Below are 21,588 nucleotides of genomic sequence, written 5' to 3'. Positions count from 1 at the left end.
TTTCCCCTGAAAAACAATATTCAACAATTTAACAAATAAAGAGACAACTTGTTCTCCAGAATCACTATGTAAGTAAAATGCAGTCTGCTCATTATTGATGACAACCACTAAAGTACCTACCATGCTCTCAAAAATTAAACTTTAAGAGCCAAGCAGATCAAGTAAACTGCCCAATTTGTAGATGAGTAAAACACTCCTTCCTTTTGATAAATCCTGGCATTTTAATGTTGAACACCTTCAAATAAAATATAATCCAATTCATCAGACTCCACATTCTCCAAGGCCAAGTTGACAGTCGCTATCCACACAGTCGAACTCTAAGCACTAATGATAGGTATGAATGCAGTAGTCCTCTATATAGTTCACAGTACTCTTTCCTGTGCAGTTTGCAACATCCTCTGCTGTATAGCTCTATGGGATATAGCTTACATCACCCATTGCTTCTCTTGTGGACCAGTCTCTAAAGGGTACTCTGAAAGGTGAAAAACTTGCAAGCCACATTATTTTAAAATTCATTCTTGAGAAATTGGAATTCCCTGGCAATACTGCTTATTGCTAAGAATGAATCTTCGTCTTGAACTGCTGCAGGTAGTAATTTTTTATATTACTGAGCGGTTTGCTGGGCTATTTCAGAGTTTGTTTCACATGGCTGTGCCTCTAGAGTCATTTGCATGTTTAATTGTTTAAGGGTGGCACATTTCCTTCCCTTAAGAACATGAGTGGTCTATTGAGTTTTGATGACAATCGAACAGGTCACTTAGGATTATTGAGATTCTGGTTACAAAAAAAACATCAAACCCAAGCTTTTGATAGTTGCATTTCTTAGTATTATTCAATGTTTTACTTGTCACACTATATATTATAGCTGATTGAAAATAATTTGTCCCAATCATTCTGTCAGCAAGAAAGGAACAGATATAATTCTGTGGGTCACTGATTTATTACTGTTTACCTTGTATTGCTGCTGAAAGCCAATTTAACTTATATTACGTTCGCTCACATTGACCACTGTAATAATGCTATGCTACGTAGACTGGAAGATCTCAAATTCAATAACTTGCCCTTGCTACTGGTTAGAATGTTGTTAAGAGTACAACTATTGCCCTGTGCTGGAGATGGGGAAAAATCTGATCCACTTCTGATCTTTACCCAGTGATTCCCAATGGAAAGTGCATGTGGTAGAATCACAATAATAATAAATCTTCATTTTTATGTTCAGCAAGACCTTAGCACTTGTAATAGGTACTAGACAGGGTGCAGTTTATTGTGCAAGTGCAAACCTTCCTTAGTATTGGTTCTGAAGTTTCTGTTTAGATTATGTGTTCAAGCTGACACCGACTGACACTGAAAAATAATAATTAACCATCACCAGAGTTTGACTGCACCAGATAGTGGGCAAATATAATGCATACCAGTCAGGCTTCACAACTTCACCATCGAGCCTGGAACACCATTTATTGGCCATGTAATTCTCACATACAAAATGCATTCCATTTCACACATGCAATCGTGTGGTATATTTTTGAGCAAGAGCAGCTTGTACAAATAACAGAACTGGCCAGCCTAACTGAACCTCATCAATAAACGTCACTCATGGAATCAGCACCATGAAATAAGTCAGTGCTGAGTACTGACACGGTCAGTATTGGATCTAACTATCTATAGGACCATTGATAATCCAATTATACACACCATAGAAAGGGTCCAATTTAAACAGTCTGTCAATAGTGTAAAAGTAAGTACTGGTGCTGTATTGATGTTCTGCCACTAACACACAGAATAAGTCTATAGTTTTGTCATATTTACAATCCTGCTAAAGACATGTAGAGATTAAAGATCATTATTACACCAACTCTGATTCATTTAAATCACCAGATTACATTTCTGAAAATTGAACTCATAAGCAACATTTTATCCTATTGATGTAAACACGATAAAATAAAAATTAATTTAACTATTGTGCACGAAAGAGCAGGTTTTCTGATTAACTGATGTTGTAGTTACAAGTTCAATGAACAGCCCAACACAAGATGCTGCAACATGCGATGTCTCCAGACTTGTACACAAGTCATAGCAAAACAAAACTCATTTATATAGCAGAGCAAAAGCCCAAACTTCACAGAAACATATAAATCAAAACACTGAACTACTTTTGCAGAGACAGAGAGAGAGAGAGAGAGAGACAGAGACAGAGCTTCAACAACACTTATCTGTAAAGAATCCAGATTCAAAAAAATTGCTTAATTCTAATAATATGATAAAATAAATCGTGGGTATATACACGATTATTCCATGTCACAATAAATGCATCTTAGTTTGAAGGCCAGTTTTCACTGTCAATAATGCTCTTACTTTTTGTTCAATGAAGTTAGTCATGGGTAATTGATCTCAAGGGAAGTGAGGAAAACTGGCCAAGAAACAAGATTCTAGATGACACCGCAATGAGTCTCGTGGCTGCTTGAGACAAAAAGTCAGCTGGATAGCATTAATATTACCATCTTACCTCCCAACTAAGGACAGTGCAGCTGCAGAGATTTGGGACAGGTGAAGAGGAGTCCTTAAATTACAATTAAGAAAGAGAGCTGCTCCAAACAAATGTTCTGTCATTAATAAATATGGTTAATTAGCATTCTGGAACTCATAAAAGTGAAAAGATTTTCTACTTAATGTAGCAAAAGGTCTGCAGCTTAATCCAACTAAATACAACTTCCATAAAATATTTCAGTGATGCCTTCTACCTGCAATTGACTGTTCAATATTTTTCTGACAACTTTAAATCAGTAAGTCAACATTAGCCACAAATCGCATTTAATTTACCACCACTTTGAACATTTTACACACACATTTCAGTAAGCACAACCTAGCGCAAAGCACTTGCAGGTGCTATAACTTTGAGAGATAAATCAAACCACTGTCAAACTAATTTGCTGGTCAGCAAGAAAGAGCCAAGCAATCTGCTTTATGATGTATTGCAATAATCAAAACACAAAATATATTTATTACCCTTTAATGTATATGAGAAGTATGTGAAGAAGAACAACACAAATCTTCTCCTCTACTCACTCATTTCTTCCTGCACCATAAAGATCTTTCACACTAATAAAGCAATATTTACTGATGTTAATGAGAGTCCTAAGCAAACAGAGAGGAACCCAAGGGCCATGACTTGCTGGGGGAAAAAAAATCAATTTTTCCTTACCTCATCCCTACTTCATCACCCTCTTCACTAGTTTTGCAGTCCATACAAATTTAGGTTCATTTTCTTTTACTCAAGTTGAAGCCCCTCTGCCCCACCCTCTTTAAAGGAGGCATGTTTTCCTCCGTGATAACAGCACTTTACATCCATCAAGTATATACCATTGAATGAAACATCTCAAATCAATCTGAGCTGAGAGTCGTGTGCTGGGAGGTAGGTGGCAATATGATATTCAAAATTCCTGAAGGACAGTCACACAAGACTTAAAAAGACCGTTTCTCTCTATACAGCCGCAGACAAACCTGCTGGGTCTTGCCATCATTCCCAAACTTTTTTCCAGAATTTCTTGTCTTTTGCCTTGTTCTCTAATATTTCATATAAAGTTATCATGCCAAGTGGGTAAATGTTGTGCCTTCAACAGCGCATTTTAACATTGATCCCATTCTTGTGAAAATTATAAATTCAATAATTACCAGAGTGTTTTTAATGCATTCTCAGAGCAACTCACAGGTATCCTGCCTACCCACAATGTTCCTTATCTCATATTCAGACAGTGAGCGCCTGAAAGGAACAGAAGTTTATCTTCCTATCAAAACAATCAGGTTGCCTAGAACACGGAAGACTTTAAAAATCACACCAATCTTTTAAGGCTGGATGCTTCAGATATGCATGCCCAAACTTTTCTATTCAAAGGTCTCAATGAAGAAAAAAATAAATTGTGAATGAACTTTAATTGCTTATCAATTAACATATGTGCCATTGCAAGAGCAAAGCTATCCCTTAATAGCAGAGTAAAGCATTGTGCATTAAGTGACATAATACTATCCTTAAAAGGCAATTAATCACCTGATTTATGGCAAAAAGAAATAATTGGGAATCTAGAATGTCCTGCACACATCCATTCCATTCAAAGATATACGGCTTTTTCTGGCCGAGCTCAAAGAATTTAAAAACAGTGCCCAATCTAGAAATTTCTTCGCAAAGAACAATTTGGGCTGGTTTTTAACGGAGCCAGGGAGACTCCTTGTAGAAGTAAAAATGGTGGTAGGGTCACAATTCAAGATCCACGATTTCCAATATTTATCACTGCTTTTCAAGAGAGTCAGCTGATTTGGATTCTAAACCTAAAACCTGTGCTCCCAACCTTCCTGGCTTCAGAACAGGGGTAGGCCTGTCCTTGTCGTCTGCAGTTTTCATGGAGTTTGGTCAATTTTTCAAAGAGCCAATAATGGTTTTCCTCAGCACAGGTGGAAATGTCTTCTCCGTAACTACCTGATCAAATCCCTCCATATTCCTAATGATTTCTATCAAGGGACATCTGTCAATGTTCTAAGGGAGAGAGTTAAAAATCACACAACACCAGGTTATAGTGCAACAGGTTTATTTGGAAACACTGGCTTTCAGAGCGCCGCTCCTTCATCAGGTAATTAGTGGGACAGTATCATAAGACACAAAAATTACAGCAAAAGATCACAGTGTCATGCAGTTAGAACAATATATTGAACAAACCTGGATTGCTGACAAGTCTTTCATCTTTTAGAATGGGTTGTAGGTTGTAGTTCACTATGTAAATCCCAGAACTTCCTTTCAGTCACATTATCGAGATAACTTAAGGTTGTATTAAAAAAAAGCTGAGACAATACATTAAAGATGTGAGGTTAGAGTCTGTCCTTATCCCAATCTTGAGTTAGACTGGTTCTATTTCTATTACATGGATAGACTGCTTGGTAGTGTGTTTTTTAAGCAAAAATAGAATGTATCTGCAAATACAATTCTGCAAATGCAAATTCACCCCATAGACGTGTGTGTGTGTGTGCGTGTGTGTGTGTGTGTGCGCGCGCGCGCGCATGCGTGTGTGCATGCGCATGTGAGGGGGAGTGGGGGGGGGAAGGAGAGAGCGCATGTGAGTATATGCATGAGAGAGTGAGTACACGTGAGTGTGTGTGTTTGCGTGCTTGGGAGAGTGTGTGCGTAAGTGTGATGGTGTATAAGCCTGTGAGAGGTTGTTTTCGTGGGTGAGAGTGTGTGTGTGTGTGTGTGGGGGGGGGGGCGGGTATGTGTGCATGCCTAACTAAGAGACAGCATGTGTATGAGAGAGGGTCTGTGTGAGTGTGTACAGTGTAGTGGGGTCACCTATAGTGTGCCATGAACCCAAGGTCCTGGTTGAGGCCATCCTCATGGGTACAGAACTTGGCTATCGGCCTCAGCTTGGCTACTCTGCAATGTTGTATATCCTTGGAGGATGGTCGCCCGAAGATCCAAGGCCGAATGTCCCTGACCACTGAAGTGTTCCCAGACTGGGATGGGAGGGAACATCCTGGTCTGGCGATTGTTGCATGGCGTCCATTAATCTATTGTTGTTGCATCAGTTTGGTCTCGCCAATGTACCATACCTCGGGGCATCCTTGCCTGCAGTGTACGAGATGGACAACATTGGCTGACTCACATGAGTACCTGCCGTGAAATGGTGGCATCCGTGTCGATACCCTCCAACCCATTCTAAAAAGATGAAAGACTTAACAGCAATCTAAGTTTGTTCAGTATATCAGTTTAATTACAATGACACTGTAATCTTTTGCTATAAATTCTGTGTCTTATGATCCTGCCCGACTAGTTATCTGCTGAAGGAGTAGTGCACCGAAAGCTACTGCTTCCAAATAAACCTGCTGGGACTATAACCTGGTGTTGTGTGATTTTTAACTTTGTCCACCCCCGTCCAACACCGGCTCCTCCACACTAAGAAAGGAAAGTTAAGATTGAAGGTGTGTGTGGAATCAAGGTGGTGCTGAGATTTTACCTCCATGTCATACCAGAGTGGATCTTGTAGCTTCTAAGTGGAATCTTTGCATCAATTATACTCGAGAACAGATTTTAATACAGTCCAGGGAATTAAAGATTTGGGTTTCAACATGCACATGTAAACACCCATCTAACTGATTAAATGTTTACATTATACAAAGCAGTATGTATATCAAAGCCAAAATACTCACCTCCGCCTCCTCCCATCAGTGAAGAATTTGCTGTAAAAAAAATGAGAGAGTTAAAATATACACTCATCATAGCCTCAGCATATATTTCAACTCTCACTATCTGTAAATACAGACTGAGGCCCAAATTCAAATTATGATAAACACATTGGATCTAATCACTGAATGCTAATGCATAAATTTTCATTGGGCCAAACCATCTCCCAGTAAATAGAATTCTAGCAGTCCAAAGCACTTTCAATTACATAGCACACCACATAAAAGACTTGCATTTATATCTCACCTATCAGAATCTCAAGACGTGCTGAAGCACTTAACAATCAATGAAGTATTTTTGAAGTGGGTGCTTTCTGATAGAGAAGGAAAGGAAACCTGACTTCAAACTACCGTGAAATATTCTCACAGAATTCCTCAGGCTACTGTTACATCCACTCCCAAATTTTAATCAAAGATTTAGACACACGTAGGCTCATCTTGCAAATGGAAAGCCCCAAATGCAATGTTGTGGGAAGCTCACAGTTTTTATTATATATATATATGTATTCCCATTGAGCGAGAAGTAGAGATGAAAAAACAATCAGCCTTTTGAAATAGCCTTTGCTTGCATTTACTTCTGGATTTAGATTTGCTAATGAAGGAATGCATACCCTACCCCAACTTTTCCATTGATGGCACTCTGAAAGTAGGACTGTGTATTGGTGTGGTTCCACCTTAGCACATGTTAGATGGTAAGAATGTCTGTTGGCTCTCATGATGAAATTGCTGAGTTTGTGGCTCTGTCTTCAAGGCAAAGTGTAAATGGATTTTTGTAGATGGGCTTTCAGGGACAAAATGGGGTTCAACGGGTAATGAGAGAATTGTCTCAGTAAAAGTGAGATTTATTGAAACAAATTGACCACTTCCCTCTCTTAAAAGATTGTTACTTTCATATAAAAGGAAGATTAATCTCTTATGCAACAAGACTTTTCAAAGCACTTTATTGCCATAACATTTGAATCATTGCAATTTTGGAAATGGTATCCAACTTGTGCACAGAAAACAGGTAATGATCAGTTAACATGTTGTGTGATATTGAATAAGGACTAACTCTCCCCTCTTCTTTAAATACACCCACTGGAATTTTGCATCCACCAACTGGATAGATGGGGCCTTAGTTTAATGTGGAGGGAGAATGTAAGAGGTAGCCTTCTTGACGGTTTCGGCAGCAGTTCTGGTAGCGATCGCGAAGGCAGTTGTGTTGGTAGTGATCATGGAGGCGGTATAGTCGGTGGTGTCTGCAGTCTGTGGGGAGGCGGGGGCAGAAGTGACATCATTATTAGGTGTGATGGCATCCGAGCGATTTTGGAGGTTGGGAGATAGTTCTGGAATGATCAAGGAATCCCAAGTTTGGAGGTAAGAATGTGAAAGTCTGATGAACTTACATTCCTTGATGTCAGTTAAGCTGGAGAAAAAGCACTTGCTGGCTGTGTGGATTTGTCTCAGGATGAAGAACAGCAGAGGTCCTTTGCGGGTCTGGGAGAGAGTGTGGCCCTGAGCTGAGGCAAGGCTGACTGCAGGGAGAGTAAATGGTGGCGTATGGCTGTGTGTGGAGTAGAGGATCGGAGGAAGAGCAGTTTCTGGAGATTTTCGCAGCGATCACAGAGATTCTGGTGGCGATCACGGAGGCAGTTACCTTGGCGGCGGTAGTGGTGGTTCTGGCAGCGATCACAGAGGTGGTCGTCTTTGTGGAGAATGGTGGTGGTTATGGCAGTAATTGTGGTGATGGTGATCCTGCTGGTGATCACGGAGGTTCTGGCGGCGATCGCGGAGGTGGTTACCTTAGCGGAGGTGGTTCTGGTGGCAATTGCAGAGGCAGTGATGGTCTGGCAGCGATCGTGGAGGCGGTTACCTTAGCAGCAGTGGTTCTGGTGGCAATTACAGAGGCAGTGATGGTCTGGCGGCGATCGTGGAGGCGGTTACCTTAGCGGCGGTGGTTCTGGTGGCAATTGCAGAGGCAGTGATGGTCTGGCGGTGATCGCAGAGGCAGTTATCTTGGCAGTGGTGGTTTCGACAGCTATCTCAGCGGCGGTGAGCACAGAGGTGGTGATGGTTCTGGCGGTGATGCAGAGGCAGTTGCCCTGGCGGCAGAAGTAGTGGTTCTGGTAATGATTGTGGAAGCGGTGATCCTGGCGGTGATCGCAAAGATGTTTATCTTAGCAGCAATCGCAGTGGTTGTTGTCTTGGCATATATTGGTGGTCATTCTGGAGACAATCATGGAGGCAGTGATCCTGATGGCGATCACGGAGGTTCTGGCACCAATCGAAGAGGCAGTTATCTTGCGGCTGCAGTGGTGGTTCTGGCAGTGATCGCCGAGGCAGTTGTCTTGGCGGGGGTGGTCCTGACGATGATTGTGGAGGCAGTGATCACGGAGTCTGCGATCCTGGTGGCTGTGGTGGTGGTTCTGTCGGTGAGCAATGGTGGTTTCGGCAGTGATCGCAGAGGTGGTGCTGGTTCTAGAGACGATTGCGGAGATAGTGATCCTGGAGGCGATCGTAGAGGCGGTTGTCTAGGTGGCAGTGGTTCTGGTAGAGTTCGCAGAGGCGGTTGTCTTGGTGGAGGCGGTGATCCTGGCTGTGATTGCGTAGGCAGTGATGGTTCTGGCAGCAATCGCGGAGGCATTGATGTTCTCGCGGCGATTGCCAAGGTGATTGTCTTGGCAGCAGCGGTGGTGGTTCTGGCAGCAATCACGGAGGCAGTTATGTAGGCGGTGAGTGGTGGTTCTGGCAGCGATTCCTGATGAAGAGCTTATGCTCAAAACGTCAACTCTCCTGCTCCTCGGATGCGGCCTGACTGGCTCTGTTTTTCCAGCACCACACTTTTTGACCCCCAGTTTAATGTGTCATACAAAATACAGTGCTGGCCTTTCTCTAAACTGTGCAGAAGCATCAGCCAATATTTTTGTACTGAAGTCTGCAAACATGTTGGATGAAAGAAACCAAGTCAAGTTTCAATTTGCTATTCTGCATTAAATTGACCTTTTTCATTCCTTTGAAACCAGACGGAGCTTCACTCTGGTAACTTCTCTTTTAGCAGCCTACACACATCCAAATAAATGAAGCATTTCCATCCTCATTATGTTGCTTACAATTTGCTATTTAAGTCTAATCCACACTGTGTTATTTGAAATGCAGTGTTTCTTCCTGATTTCAACTGTATATATGAAGCCTTCTCCTTAGAGTATTTAATTTAGTCTCATCTATTTTCTTTGCAATCCAAAGTTCCAGTTCTACATATCTGCACAGATGTTATACATGCTTCATGCTGAACTTTTGTCCTCTTAGAGGCCTTAGCGAATCAATTTTACACAAAAATTCCACTACAACTCTTTGGTTTCCTAAAAATATCAGTTTGATTATTTTTTCTATGCGAAGCTGAGACATTTTTTGTGGAGGGATTGCATGGGAAGTGTAAATAACATGTCTTTTTTATTTTGCTATATATTTGACTGTAGACTGAAGTAAGAAAAGAACATCTTTTTAAAACATGGATTGTTGTTGGATGATTGCAATTTTTTCAAAACAAGTAACCTGACACTCATTGTAAGCACCGTTTACACATCTGCTGTCTCAAGCAGTAGAGGAAGGTTTACAAAGGAACTGGAGCCAGGCGTACGTACAAAAGGAATTTCAACCAATAGCTGGTTGGTTTGTGGGTTAGTAATCATTTATGGATGACAAAGGACTTTTACCAGCCAATAACAGTGGTTAGCACTGCTGCCTCACAGCGCCAGGGACCTGGGTTCAATTCCCGCCTCAGGCGACTGACTGTGTGGAGTTTGCACGTTCTCCCCGTGTCTGCGTGGGTTTCCTCCGGGTGCTCCGGTTTCTTCCCACAGTCCAAAGATGTGCGGGTCAGGTGAATTGGCCATGCTAAATTGCCCGTAGTGTTAGGTAAGGGGTATATGTACGGAAATGGGTGGATTGCGCTTCGGCGGGTCGGTGTGGACTTGTTGGGCCGAAGGGCCTGTTTCCACACTGTAAAAAAAAAATTTATGGGCGGCACGGTGGCACAGTGGTTAGCACTGCTGCCTCACAGCGCCTGAAGACCCGGGTTCAATTCCCGACTCAGGCGACTGACTGTGTGGAGTTTGCACGTTCTCCCCGTGTCTGCGTGGGTTTCCTCCGGGTGCTCCGGTTTCCTCCCACAGTCCAAAGATGTGCGGGTCAGGTGAATTGGCCGTGCTAAATTGCCCATAGTGTTAGGTAAGGGGTAATGTAGGGGTATGGGTGGGTTTCGCTTCGGCGGGTCAGTGTGGACTTGTTGGGCCGAAGGGCCTGTTTCCACACTGTAAGTCTAATCTAATCTAATCAAAACTCTGTGATTCACTCCTAGGTAGCAGAATACTTTGGTGCTATGAACAAAGTAGGGAAAAAGTATCAGATTTCTGTAAACTCAGAAGCTCTGTTCTCTGCAGTAAAATCACTTTAAGCTTGAAGAAAAACAGTTTATTTTCCTTTCAGCATTTGCTACAAGATGAGACTTTTAAATAATAAGTCAGAGACCCTCGTAGATGTAAACTAATGACCTTGTGCTTCCTACAATCAAGTGATAGCATCTGCAGAAGGGAAGGTTAAGCAGCAGCCAGCATCCTGATCAGCACAAGAATCACCTCAGCAAATCTTGTGAAAAGGAACTATTGAACTACCTTCCTGTTTTACCCTCTACCTGTAACAATCATGTTTCTTTCCCTATTCGTGTCTGTCCGTATGTGTTTATAGAGAAGTTTATAAGTGGGTTAGAATTTTGACGAGTGCAGGTGTAGGCCAATGGTTCATAATTATTTATGTGCAGCTAAATTCAATTTATTTCTAATAAATGTTCATTTCTGCACTTAACAAGGACGTTCCCTGTGCTTTCTGTCAACTTGAGTCAGAAAGGCAGATAAATCAGGGAATCCTGCAGGTCTTCATTTCCAGCATACTATCCCAGCACCTTAGCTCTAGCAAAATTGCTTCTTTCCTTGAACCCACTGTGACATCCTCTTTCTCCAGCACTGTAACGCTGTCTTTAACCACGACTGTCACCCCTTCCCCCTCTTTCCTACCTTTTCTGAACACCTTGTACCCAGGAATATTGAACATTCATGTCTTGCCTTTCTTTGACCTAGGTCTCACCACAACATCATATTTCTACTGGCAATGTGCGCCTGGAACTCCATTCTTAGTTACTATACTCTGAGCATTCATATATATGCATTGTAACCCTGATTTAGGCTTCATTTGTCTCTTACTGCAACTCCACATATTGACTTACTTTTCTCTATGCTAGTACCAACTGTATCCCTAAGTATTTTGTTAACCCGAGAATTTTTTTCAACTAATCCCTCTTGGTTCCTACACCACTGACAAGTTATCTTGAAGACCTCCCAACAGCACTAGCAGAACACCGTACAAAGAATTCAGTCTCAGCTCTGTACAGATGTGGAGTCACATGTAGGCTAGATCAGGTCAGGATGGTGGTTTCCTTCCTTAAAGGATAATTAGCAGATGGTTAATTCCAAATTTTTATTGAAGTCAAACTCAACAATCTGGCAGGATTCGAACCTCGAACCCCAGAACATGAGTCCTAGATTAACATTCCTGATGAAGGGCTTTTACCTGAAATGTCAATTCTCCTGTTCCGCTTTTCAAGTACCACACCCTCGGTCCTAGATTAACAGTCTGGCAATAATACCACTTGGCCATCACTTGCTTTTATTTGGCCCCTGCTGCCTCCTCTCTTGCTTTTAGGTTGAAGTTCCTGATCCTGAGTCTCAATTTATCCTCTACTAGGCCTCTGATAATAGACAATAGGTGCAGGAGTAGGCCATTCTGCCCTTTGAGCCTGCACCGCCATTCAATATGATCATGGCTGATCATTCCTAATCAGTATCCACTCCCTGCCTTATCTCCATAACCCTTGATTCCACTATCTTTGAGAGCTCTATCCAACTCTTTCTTAAATGAATCCAGAGACTGGGCCTCCATTGCCCTCTGGGGCAGAGCATTCCACACAGCCACCACTCTCTGGGTGAAGAAGTTTCTCCTCATCTCTGTCCTAAATGGTCTACCCCGTATTTTTAAGCTGTGTCCTCTGGTTCGGCACTCACCCATCAGCGGAAACATGTTTCCTGCTGCCAGAGTGTCCAATCCTTTCATAATCTTATATGTCTCAATCAGATCCCCTCTCAGTCTTCTAAACTCAAGGGTATACAAGCCCAGTCGCTTCAGTCTTTCAGTGTAAGGTAATCCCTCCATTCCAGGAATTGACCTCGTGAACCTACGCTGCACTCCCTCACATTAACTTATATTCTGCTGCTCCCTCTTGTTAGGGTCTAGGCTAGCTTCTTAAAATGTTTTGAGGGAGTCTGGTCTGGTCTTTAACACTCTACATCTCAAAAAGGTAGTATCCTACCTTTGAGCCAGAAGGCCCAGGTTGAAATCCGACCTGTTCTAGAGGTGTGTGACAACATCTCTGAACACACTGGTTAGAGAAATATACAAAATGATCAACGGGTGGGGGGGGTGGAGGGTAGAAGGGAGGGTGAATCTTGTGGCACGTCACTACCTCTGAACCAGAAGACCTGGGTTCAAGCTCCATCTATTCCCAAGGTGTGTAAAAACATTTCAGAACAGGTTAGTTAGTAAAATATCAAAAAGGACTCAGAGGAAAGAGCCTGAAAGATGAACAAAAAAGGGAGAGAGAGAGGAAGAGGGAGAGAGAAAGGGGAAGACACAGTTTTAGGAAGTCAAAGTATTTAATTTGATGTCAGTTAGCTGACACAAGGTCATCAAGCTGGCTATCTGGCATAAAGAGAACTCATTGCTGAAGAACATGGTGTGTTTTATGGTCGAAAGAAAATCTCATCTATTCTATTTGTAATAAACCTATTAAATTATGATTTTCTAAATTTAATTAGTCTTTTTCACAATAACAAATAATAACAACACATGGTCAGAATCTATTGAGGAGGAGGTGATGCATTAACAATACTGTTAGGTACTGAATGTTTTGAACAATTCACTATAAGAAGTTGCTAATGATTTCTTTTGTTTCTTTTGCATTAGAAACTACTAATTGTGAATGCTGCCTGGTCAGGGATGACTGTTTTAAATGATACCTCCTTTGCCTGCTTGCGGTGCACAAGTGTTGATTTAAAGCAATAGAAAACAGCCAGAATGTCTTAGGAAGACACTCACAAAGGCTGAAAGACTCTTATTTTTATTTGTTCAGTAATAGGGTATAGACACTGTTGGCTGAACAAGCATTTCTTGGTAATTCCAAATTGTCCTTGGCAAGATGGTGGGGATCTGCTTTTGTGAACTGCTGCCACTGTGATGCATCCATAGTGAGGTTAGGAAGGGTGCTCCACAATTTTGAGTCAGCAACACTGAAGGAACAGCCACTGAAGATCAAGATGGTGCATGGCTTAGAGGTGAGCCTGCATGTGGTGGTATTGCCAGGGTATTCAATGCCCTTGTCTTATATGACAGAGGTTGTAGATTGGTAGGTACTATTGAAGGAGCATTGGTGAGTTCCTGTACTGCATCATGTATATAGTACACTTTACTGTCACTGAGCGTCAATGGGGAAGGGAGTGAATATTGAAAATCACGAATGGGGTGATAATCAAGTGGACCGCTATTTCCTGGAGAGTGTTCCTCCTCTCCAATGTGGTTGCAGCTGCATTTATCCAGTCAAGTGCAATGTACCAGAAATATATGAATTAGAACCCATCCACTGTTCATTAAAATCATGGCTGACCTAATAATTTCACATTTTAACTACCCACGAAAATCTTTCATCCGCTTGCTTATCAAAAATTTGACTTAAAAAACATGCAAGTACTCTATTCCCAACTCCTCTTGTCAAAAAGGGTTCCAAAGACTTTCAATCTTCTTTGATTTGGAGGTGTCAGTGTTGGACTGGGGTGTATAAAGTTAAAAATCACAACACCAGGTTGTAGTCTAACAGGCTTATTTGGAAGCACAAGCTTTTTAAGTGCTGCTCCTTCACCAGGTGGTTATGGAGTATAAGATCATAAGACACAGCATTTACAGTGCGATGTAACTGAAATAATATATTGAAAGAGACCTGGACTGTTTGTTAAGCCTCTCATCTTTTAAAATGACCATGTTGGTTTCAGTTCTTTCATATATAAATTCTAGAACTTCTTTGTAAAGTTACATTCCCAAGTGAACTTTAACAATAGGTGCTATGTTAGCACAGATAATGCATTGAGGATGTGAGGCTGTCTCTTCTTCAAGGGAACAAAATCTCCTTTTTCTGTCTTAAATAGCATTTTAAATTGTGAAGTAGTCACCCTTAGCTCTAGATTCTCCCATGAGCAAACATCCTTTCCACATGCAACTTTGTGAAGATCTATCTTGATCTTATCAAGTTGCGTGTTATTCTTCCAAATACCAGTGAATAAGCCGAACAGCCCAGCCTTTCCTCATAAGATAACCAACACATTCTCATTGAGTTTAGTAAACTTTCTCTTTCCTGTTGTCAATGCATTTGTATTCTTCCTTAAATGAGGTGACCAATACTGTAAATAGTACTCCAGGTATGGTCTTACCAATGCTCTGTATAACTGAAACATAACTTCCCTACTTTTGTATTCAATTCCCCCTCACAAACAGTAGCATTCCACTAATTTTCCTAATTATTTGCTGTCTTTGCACACTAACCTTTCACACTCACTATTTAGGGAATATTATTTTATTTATTCTTTCTATCAGATAGACAATTGCACATTTTACAACATTAAACTCCATTTTCCAGCTTTCTCCACAATCATTTAATGTCCCCTATCATGTTCCTGACTCTGCCTTGTAGATGTGAATAGGTTTTGGGGAGTCAGAAAATGAAATACTCTTTGCAGGATTCCTATCCTCTGACCAGTCATAGTACTTAAATTATTACTCCAGTTCAGTTTCCAATCAACAGTAATCCCCAGGATTTAGATAGTAAAGGATTCAGCAATGATAATGCCGTTAAATGACATGGGAAGACAGTGATATTCTCACTAATTAGAGATGAAGTTGTTTTAAATTAATTCAAGGGGTGAGGGCATCACTGGTATTTATTGCCCATCCCTAATTGCTGTGGGTCTGGAGTTAAATGTAGGCCGGAGCAGGTAAGGATAACAGATTTCCTTCCCTGAAGGGCATTAGTGAACTGGATAGCTTTTTCTGACAATTGACAATGGTTTCAAGGTCATCATGACAGTCCTAATTTATTGAATTCAAATCCCACCATCTGCTACGGTGAAATTTGAATCCAGGTCCCCAGAAAATTATGTCTGAATAAAAAGCCCTGCAATAATATAATTAGGCCATTGCCTCCCCATTGCTTGGCACTTCTGTGATGAGGATGTTGCTTAGCACTCACCAACCCAAGCTTGGAGGTTGTCCAGGTTGTGCTGTATATGGCATTGGTTACTTCAGTATTTGAGAAGTTGCAATTCTGAATTGTACAAACATCAGCAAACAGCCCATCTCTGACTTTAAGGTTGAGGTAAGGTCACTGATTCAGGAACTGAAGCTGGCTGGACATAGGACACTATCCAGAGGAACTCCGAATCATAAATGTTATGGTTCAGAAGAAGGTTTGTCACATCATGTTTGGAGCAGCTCTGAGAATTTTGACTTCATGCCAAACTCCTGCATAATCCTGGGCATTATTTATCTTCAGATAATCATCCATATCCTCTTACATGTCTCAAATGAACCTGCCTCCACTACACTACCAGGCACTGCATTTCAAACACTTATGTGAAAACTCATCTTTGCTTCCTTTGTAAACTTTACTAAAGTAAAACAAATAAACTGTGGATGCTGGAAATTTGAAACAAAAAAAACTGAAATTGCCGAAATGTTCACTCAGTTTTCTTTCCACATTCAGCTACCATCTCAGCTGAGTTTCTCCAGCTGTTTTTGTTTGATTCTCCCTACCTATTCTGTTGAGAGCCCTCACGATTTTGGAAACTTGCACCTGACGTTTCGTTTCCAAGGAAAGCAATCCCAACTTCAGCAATCTATCCTCATAGCTGAAGTTTCTCAGACCTGGAACCCTCATCTAAAACCTCTTCTACACTCACGAAAGCATTCATGTCCATCAGGTGGCACCCAGAACTGTACACAATGTTCAGAGGGCTGCTCTCTCATTAGAGAGAGAGCACAAGAGAGAACTGGTAGTGGGTTGAATCGGAGAGTCACCATGACTCAGGCAAGGTTCATGCTGACCTCAGCTCGCACTGGAATTGAATCCACTCTGTTGCTGTCAGTCTGCATTACCTGCTGTCAAACTAGCTGAGCTAAGTGACCCCATAAGATGAAGACTAGTTTGCGATGCAGAGGGATATTAGCAGCATGGTTTCAATTTCTGTAATGGCTAAGATCACCATGAAAGTGCTGCCTCCTCAACCCTTGCCCCTCACCTGAAGTATGCTAACCTTCAGGTTAAACACACTGCCAGTTGTCTTTCTTTAATGAGGGAACAGCCCTATAATCTTCTTTACTTACTCATACAATTCTCCAGCTGAGGTCTAACAGTGCCCAAGATAAGTTCAACATGAACTTCCCTGCTCTTGTAAAGTGTATCTTCACGAATAAAGCCTGGAAGACTGTATAGATTAATACCTCCCTTGTCCTGCCACTTTTAATGACTTACACACAACACCCCGATTTCTTAGCTGCTGCATACCTTTTACCTGGTCTCCCATGTTCTTCATTCCAAAGTGAACCACCTCACTTCTCTGCACTGAAGTTCATCTGTCACCTTCAAACCCACTCCACCAAGCTGTCTATATCCTTTTGGAGTTCTATACTCTCAGTCACAACTTTTTCAACTCTGTGCTATTCACAAACTTTGAAATTGTTCCCAAGATCTAGATCATACAAACATATTTGTAAGCGATTGTCTAGTACCAACTCCTGGGGAACTGAACAACAAGTATTCCTCCAGCCCAAAAAAAACCCCACACATCATTACTGTTTCTTATCACTCAGCCAATTTAGTAATCATGTTGTTTCTGTCCCTTTTATTTCATCATCTATAACATTCTTCACAAGTCTGTTGTGTGGCACTGTCTCAAATGGCTTTTAAAGTCCACGTACACCATATCAATTCCTACACTGGTGTGTAGGGACTAAGATGATTGATCTCCAAAAACCACAACTATCTTCCCTTACATTCAGTATGACTCCATTAGTGGAAATGTTTCCCCATTCCCACTTACTGCAGATTTTCTAGGGTTCCTTGATGCCATGTTCAGTCAAATGCTGCCTTGATGTCAAAATCCACCTGAATCTCCACTTTATCTATGGAATTCAGCTCTTTTGTGATCTGGATCCTCATGGGCCTGGCAGAACCCAAAATGTGTGTCAGTGAGCAGGTTACTGCTGACCAGATGTTGCTGGGTAGAACTGTCAACAACTTTTTCCATCACTCTGCTGACGATCAAAAAAGGCTCAAAGGGCAATAATTGGACTTTTTCCTTGTTGACAGGACAATGCCAGGGAGTAGCCATGGTTTTAGCTATTAAAGCAGCTTGGACTGTGGTGAGGCTACCTCTGGGACAGAAGTCTTCACTACCATTGGTAGAAAGTCATCGGCGCTCACAGTCTTGTAGTATCCAGTGCCTTCGGCCATTTCTTAATCTGATCTGGAGTGAACGAAACTGGCTGAAGAATGGCATCTGAAAAACAATCTATTCACTCTAGGTATCTCTCTTGTAAACCTCCAACCTATTTCCATGCCATCCTTTCTTAAATAAGAAGACCAAAACTACAGAGTATTCAAAATGGAATCTCATCAATGCCCTGTATAACTGAAACATAACATTCTTATTTTATGTTGCATTTCTTTCAGAATATAAGACAGCATCCTGTTGATGATATTGTTTCTGTGCTGCTGCACCAACATACTAATTGTTATGTATGTAGTTGAGGGTGCTGCCCCTTTAGGGGAGCTAGACAGGGGACCTGGAGGGGCAGAGCTTGAGTCCAGTCTGGAACCAGCTGTGGAGGCTGAAGATCTTTAATAAATCCTGTTCAGATTTACCATTTGCCCACCTGGTTCCAAGGGTAGTACAAACATAACATCTAAAAATGTGATTCATGCACTAAAGCACCTAAATCCTTCTATACTTCAGAATCTTGCAGTTGTTCTCCATTTAAGTAATACTCTTTTTTATTCTTTCTGCCAAATTGAACAACTCCATTTTCCCCAAATTATACTTTGCCATATTTTTGCCCACTCAATCTATTTGTATTCATCTCCAATTTTGTTCCGTTTTCTTCATAGCATACTTTTCTGCCTCTCTTGATGTCAACTCCAAATCTATGTACTGTGTCTTGCTCCCCTCATTCAAGTCACTGAAATCAATTGTAAAAAGTTGAGATCTCAGCACAGACCTTTGCAGCATAGTACTTGTTAGATACTATCAGTCAGACAACAGACCATTAACAAAAAAACCAAAAAGACTGCTGGAAAACTGAGGAGGTCTGGCAGCATTTGTGGCGAGAAATCAGAGTTAATGTTTTGGGTCCAGGAACATTAAAAGAACCATTGAAATAAACGGTCTTGTTTTCATGCTAATATTTCAGGACATTGGTTAGGCCACTGTTGGAATATTGCATACAATTCTGGTCTCTTTCCCATCAGAAGGATGTTGTGAAACCTGCAAGGGTTCAGAAAAGATTTACAAGGGTGTTGCCTGGGTTGGAGGATCTGAGCTATAGGGAGAGGTTGAATAGGCTGGGCTGTTTTCCCTGGAGCGTTGGAGGCTGAGGGGTGACCTTACAGAGGTTTATAAAATCACGAAGGGCATGGATAGGGTAAATAGATAAGCTCTTTTCCCTGGGGTGGGGAAGTCCAGAACTAGAGGACATAGGTTTAGGGTGGCAGGGGAACAACATAACAAAGACCTAAGGGGCAACTTTTTCACACACAGGGTGGTGCATGTATGGAATGAGCTGCCAGAGGAAGTGGTAGAGGCTGGTCCAACTGCACCATTTAAAAGGCATCCGGATGTGTGTATGAATAAGAAGGCTTTAGAGGGATATAGGCTAGGTCCTAGATTAGGTTGGAATATCTGGTTGGCATGGATGAGTTGGACCAAAGGGTCTGTTTCTGTGCTGTACATCTCTATGACTCTACTTCAGTCCTGGGTCTGCTGCAGAGTTGCAATGAAGCACAAGGAATCTCATTTCTGCCAATGACTTCAGAGTTCAATAAGTTCAGAGCATGACCACTGTCTCCCATTTTGAGTACTTCCCCAGAGTCTTCCTGTGACTTCTTGGTTTTGATCTCAGGAGAGCAGACCCATTTTCTCCTTTCACCCCTACCATTACATCTCTTTTATATTTCGATTCACTTCTACTATGGATAGCACTCCCTTTGTCTTTGCTGTGGGCACCCTCACCTCTGTCAACTGCACACAACCCATTTCAGTTCTGAAGACAAATATACCAGATTTGAAACATTAACTGTTTCTCTCCCCAAATATACTGTCAGACCTACTAAGTTTCTCCAACATTTTATGTTTTTCTTTCAGATAACCTGTTCCCTGGTTGGTTGAAAACTGTACTGATCAAATAAACTGTCTCAAAAGCCTTCCATGACTCTCCATCTAGGCTACCCAACTTTGATTTTTCCGCTTTAAATGTGGATTAAAATCATTTGTAATTATTGTCATTCCTTTATTAGAAGCATCCAATATCTTTTCTTCTGTGTTTTGTCCCATATTATAGTTACTGTTGGGGAGGGGTGCTATGGGCCACTCCCAGTAGTGACTTTTTTCCACTACTATTCTACATCTCCAACTAGATTCAACATCCTGATTTCCTAAGCCAAGATCATCTCTAATTATTGTAAAATGACATTTTTAATTTACAGTGCTATTTCTCCACCTTTACATAACTTCCTATTTTTGTTAAATGTCTTAACTTAATATTCATGACCCATTCCTTGTCATCCTGAAGCCTTCCTCCATACTGCCTACCATGTCATTTATTTCCTGTAATGAACACAATATGTGAATTTATTTGTTATGAATGTTACATGCATACAGAAACAGTTGCTTTGGGTTGATAAGATTGAAGGCTTGAGCCCATTAGAAAGCTTTAATAGAACACACATGAGGTACTGAAGTAACATCTTACACTGGTACAGCGCAATTTGAAAAGGAGAAAGAGGATTCCCTGGGAAAAAAATAGTGTGAAACGAGCAGTAAACTCAAATATCAAAAAGAGAGCATTGGGGTATGATTGAATGCTGAAAAGCCTTGCCATCCCTTCACTGTCAATTTCTTGTATTACAAAAGGTTGGCACAGATAAGAACATGCCATTCCCCAGTTTTAAAGTCACCACATATCTGAGCGGTCACGCTGTCTTGTCGACACTTCAGTTTTCCTGTTAATGTGACAGCTCAGAACACCAGCAAACTGTTAATTGCCCATTAACAGCAGCACCTGCAACATCTTTAAGGGAAGCAGCAAGCTGTTAATTGGCTATTAGTGGAATTCTGAGATACACCTGCAACCTGGAAGTGGGTCGTTCTGACACCGAATCTCCATTGCTCAAACAGCTTACATTCACACTTGCAAATGTACAGAAAGCAGCTCTTCCACCCTCAGAGGAAACACATATGAAGAACCAGAGGTGGCTTTGATCCTCCTCCAGTCAGTGAGCAGTGAGTAGCATGCTGGCCAGCTTCAGAGTGAGCAGCTGAAGCACTCTGCTACCTGCTTCCACACCGACAATGACCCATTAGCAGCTTGCTGTTTCCCATCTGCAAGCCATTCAGACCCAGGCGTCAAAACACCCGATGGTAACTTGCCTATTGAGATGCCTGAAATTGAAAGTCATTGTAAAATTTCAAAACCTTGCAATAGCTTTATGGAGGCAAACAGACATTGCCAAAATTGTTTTAATGACTCAAAGATCAGAGAAACTAGGCTTCTCGGAGGTGGAAAGTGGAGCCAGGGTAGTTAGTGCAAGCTGAAAGAATCTTCACAATTTTTTCAGATCAAGTAAGGAGGGTCAGCCACATTTTCCAAGGATGCGCTGTAGCTAAGCATACCTGATGTTTACAGTGATCCATCTTTGCCAGCTTTAATTGCTTACTATTGTTACCAGTGACAATGAACACTGTTTCTGGAGATGCTCCAGCTGGAATTATTCTTTACTCAACCTTTCCATGCACTTTTGTTTCAGGACACAAAAGCACAGTGGATATTTTAAAATGAAAGCATTATGATAACTCCCAGGGACATGAGCATTCACCTAACTGTAAATTGCAGCACTGCTGTCAGAAACAAGTTGAGCCTTCCTCTTGACATGGGTATTGAACCCAGAAGGCATGTGAATGTAGTCTT

General features: G+C 41.4%; 1 protein-coding gene across 4 annotated transcripts in view; it reads right to left on the bottom strand.

Annotated features, from left to right (window-relative positions):
- LOC132836097 (macro domain-containing protein CT2219-like) overlaps positions 1-21,588 on the bottom strand; it is a 944,897-nt gene that overhangs the window by 562,762 nt on the left and 360,547 nt on the right. For all 4 annotated transcript variants that reach the window (XR_009647331.1, XM_060855360.1, XM_060855361.1 and 1 more), the window contains one exon: positions 6,187-6,216. Coding sequence is in view for 3 of the 4 variants with exons in the window: in XM_060855360.1 (XP_060711343.1) it covers positions 6,187-6,216 (30 nt within the window). In the remaining variant the exon portion in view is untranslated. The remainder of the gene's footprint in view (positions 1-6,186; positions 6,217-21,588) is intronic.

The sequence above is a fragment of the Hemiscyllium ocellatum genome, chromosome 46 (genome assembly GCF_020745735.1).
Source record: "Hemiscyllium ocellatum isolate sHemOce1 chromosome 46, sHemOce1.pat.X.cur, whole genome shotgun sequence".
Taxonomy (NCBI): domain Eukaryota; kingdom Metazoa; phylum Chordata; class Chondrichthyes; order Orectolobiformes; family Hemiscylliidae; genus Hemiscyllium; species Hemiscyllium ocellatum.
This window is presented reverse-complemented; position numbering and strand designations above follow the sequence as displayed.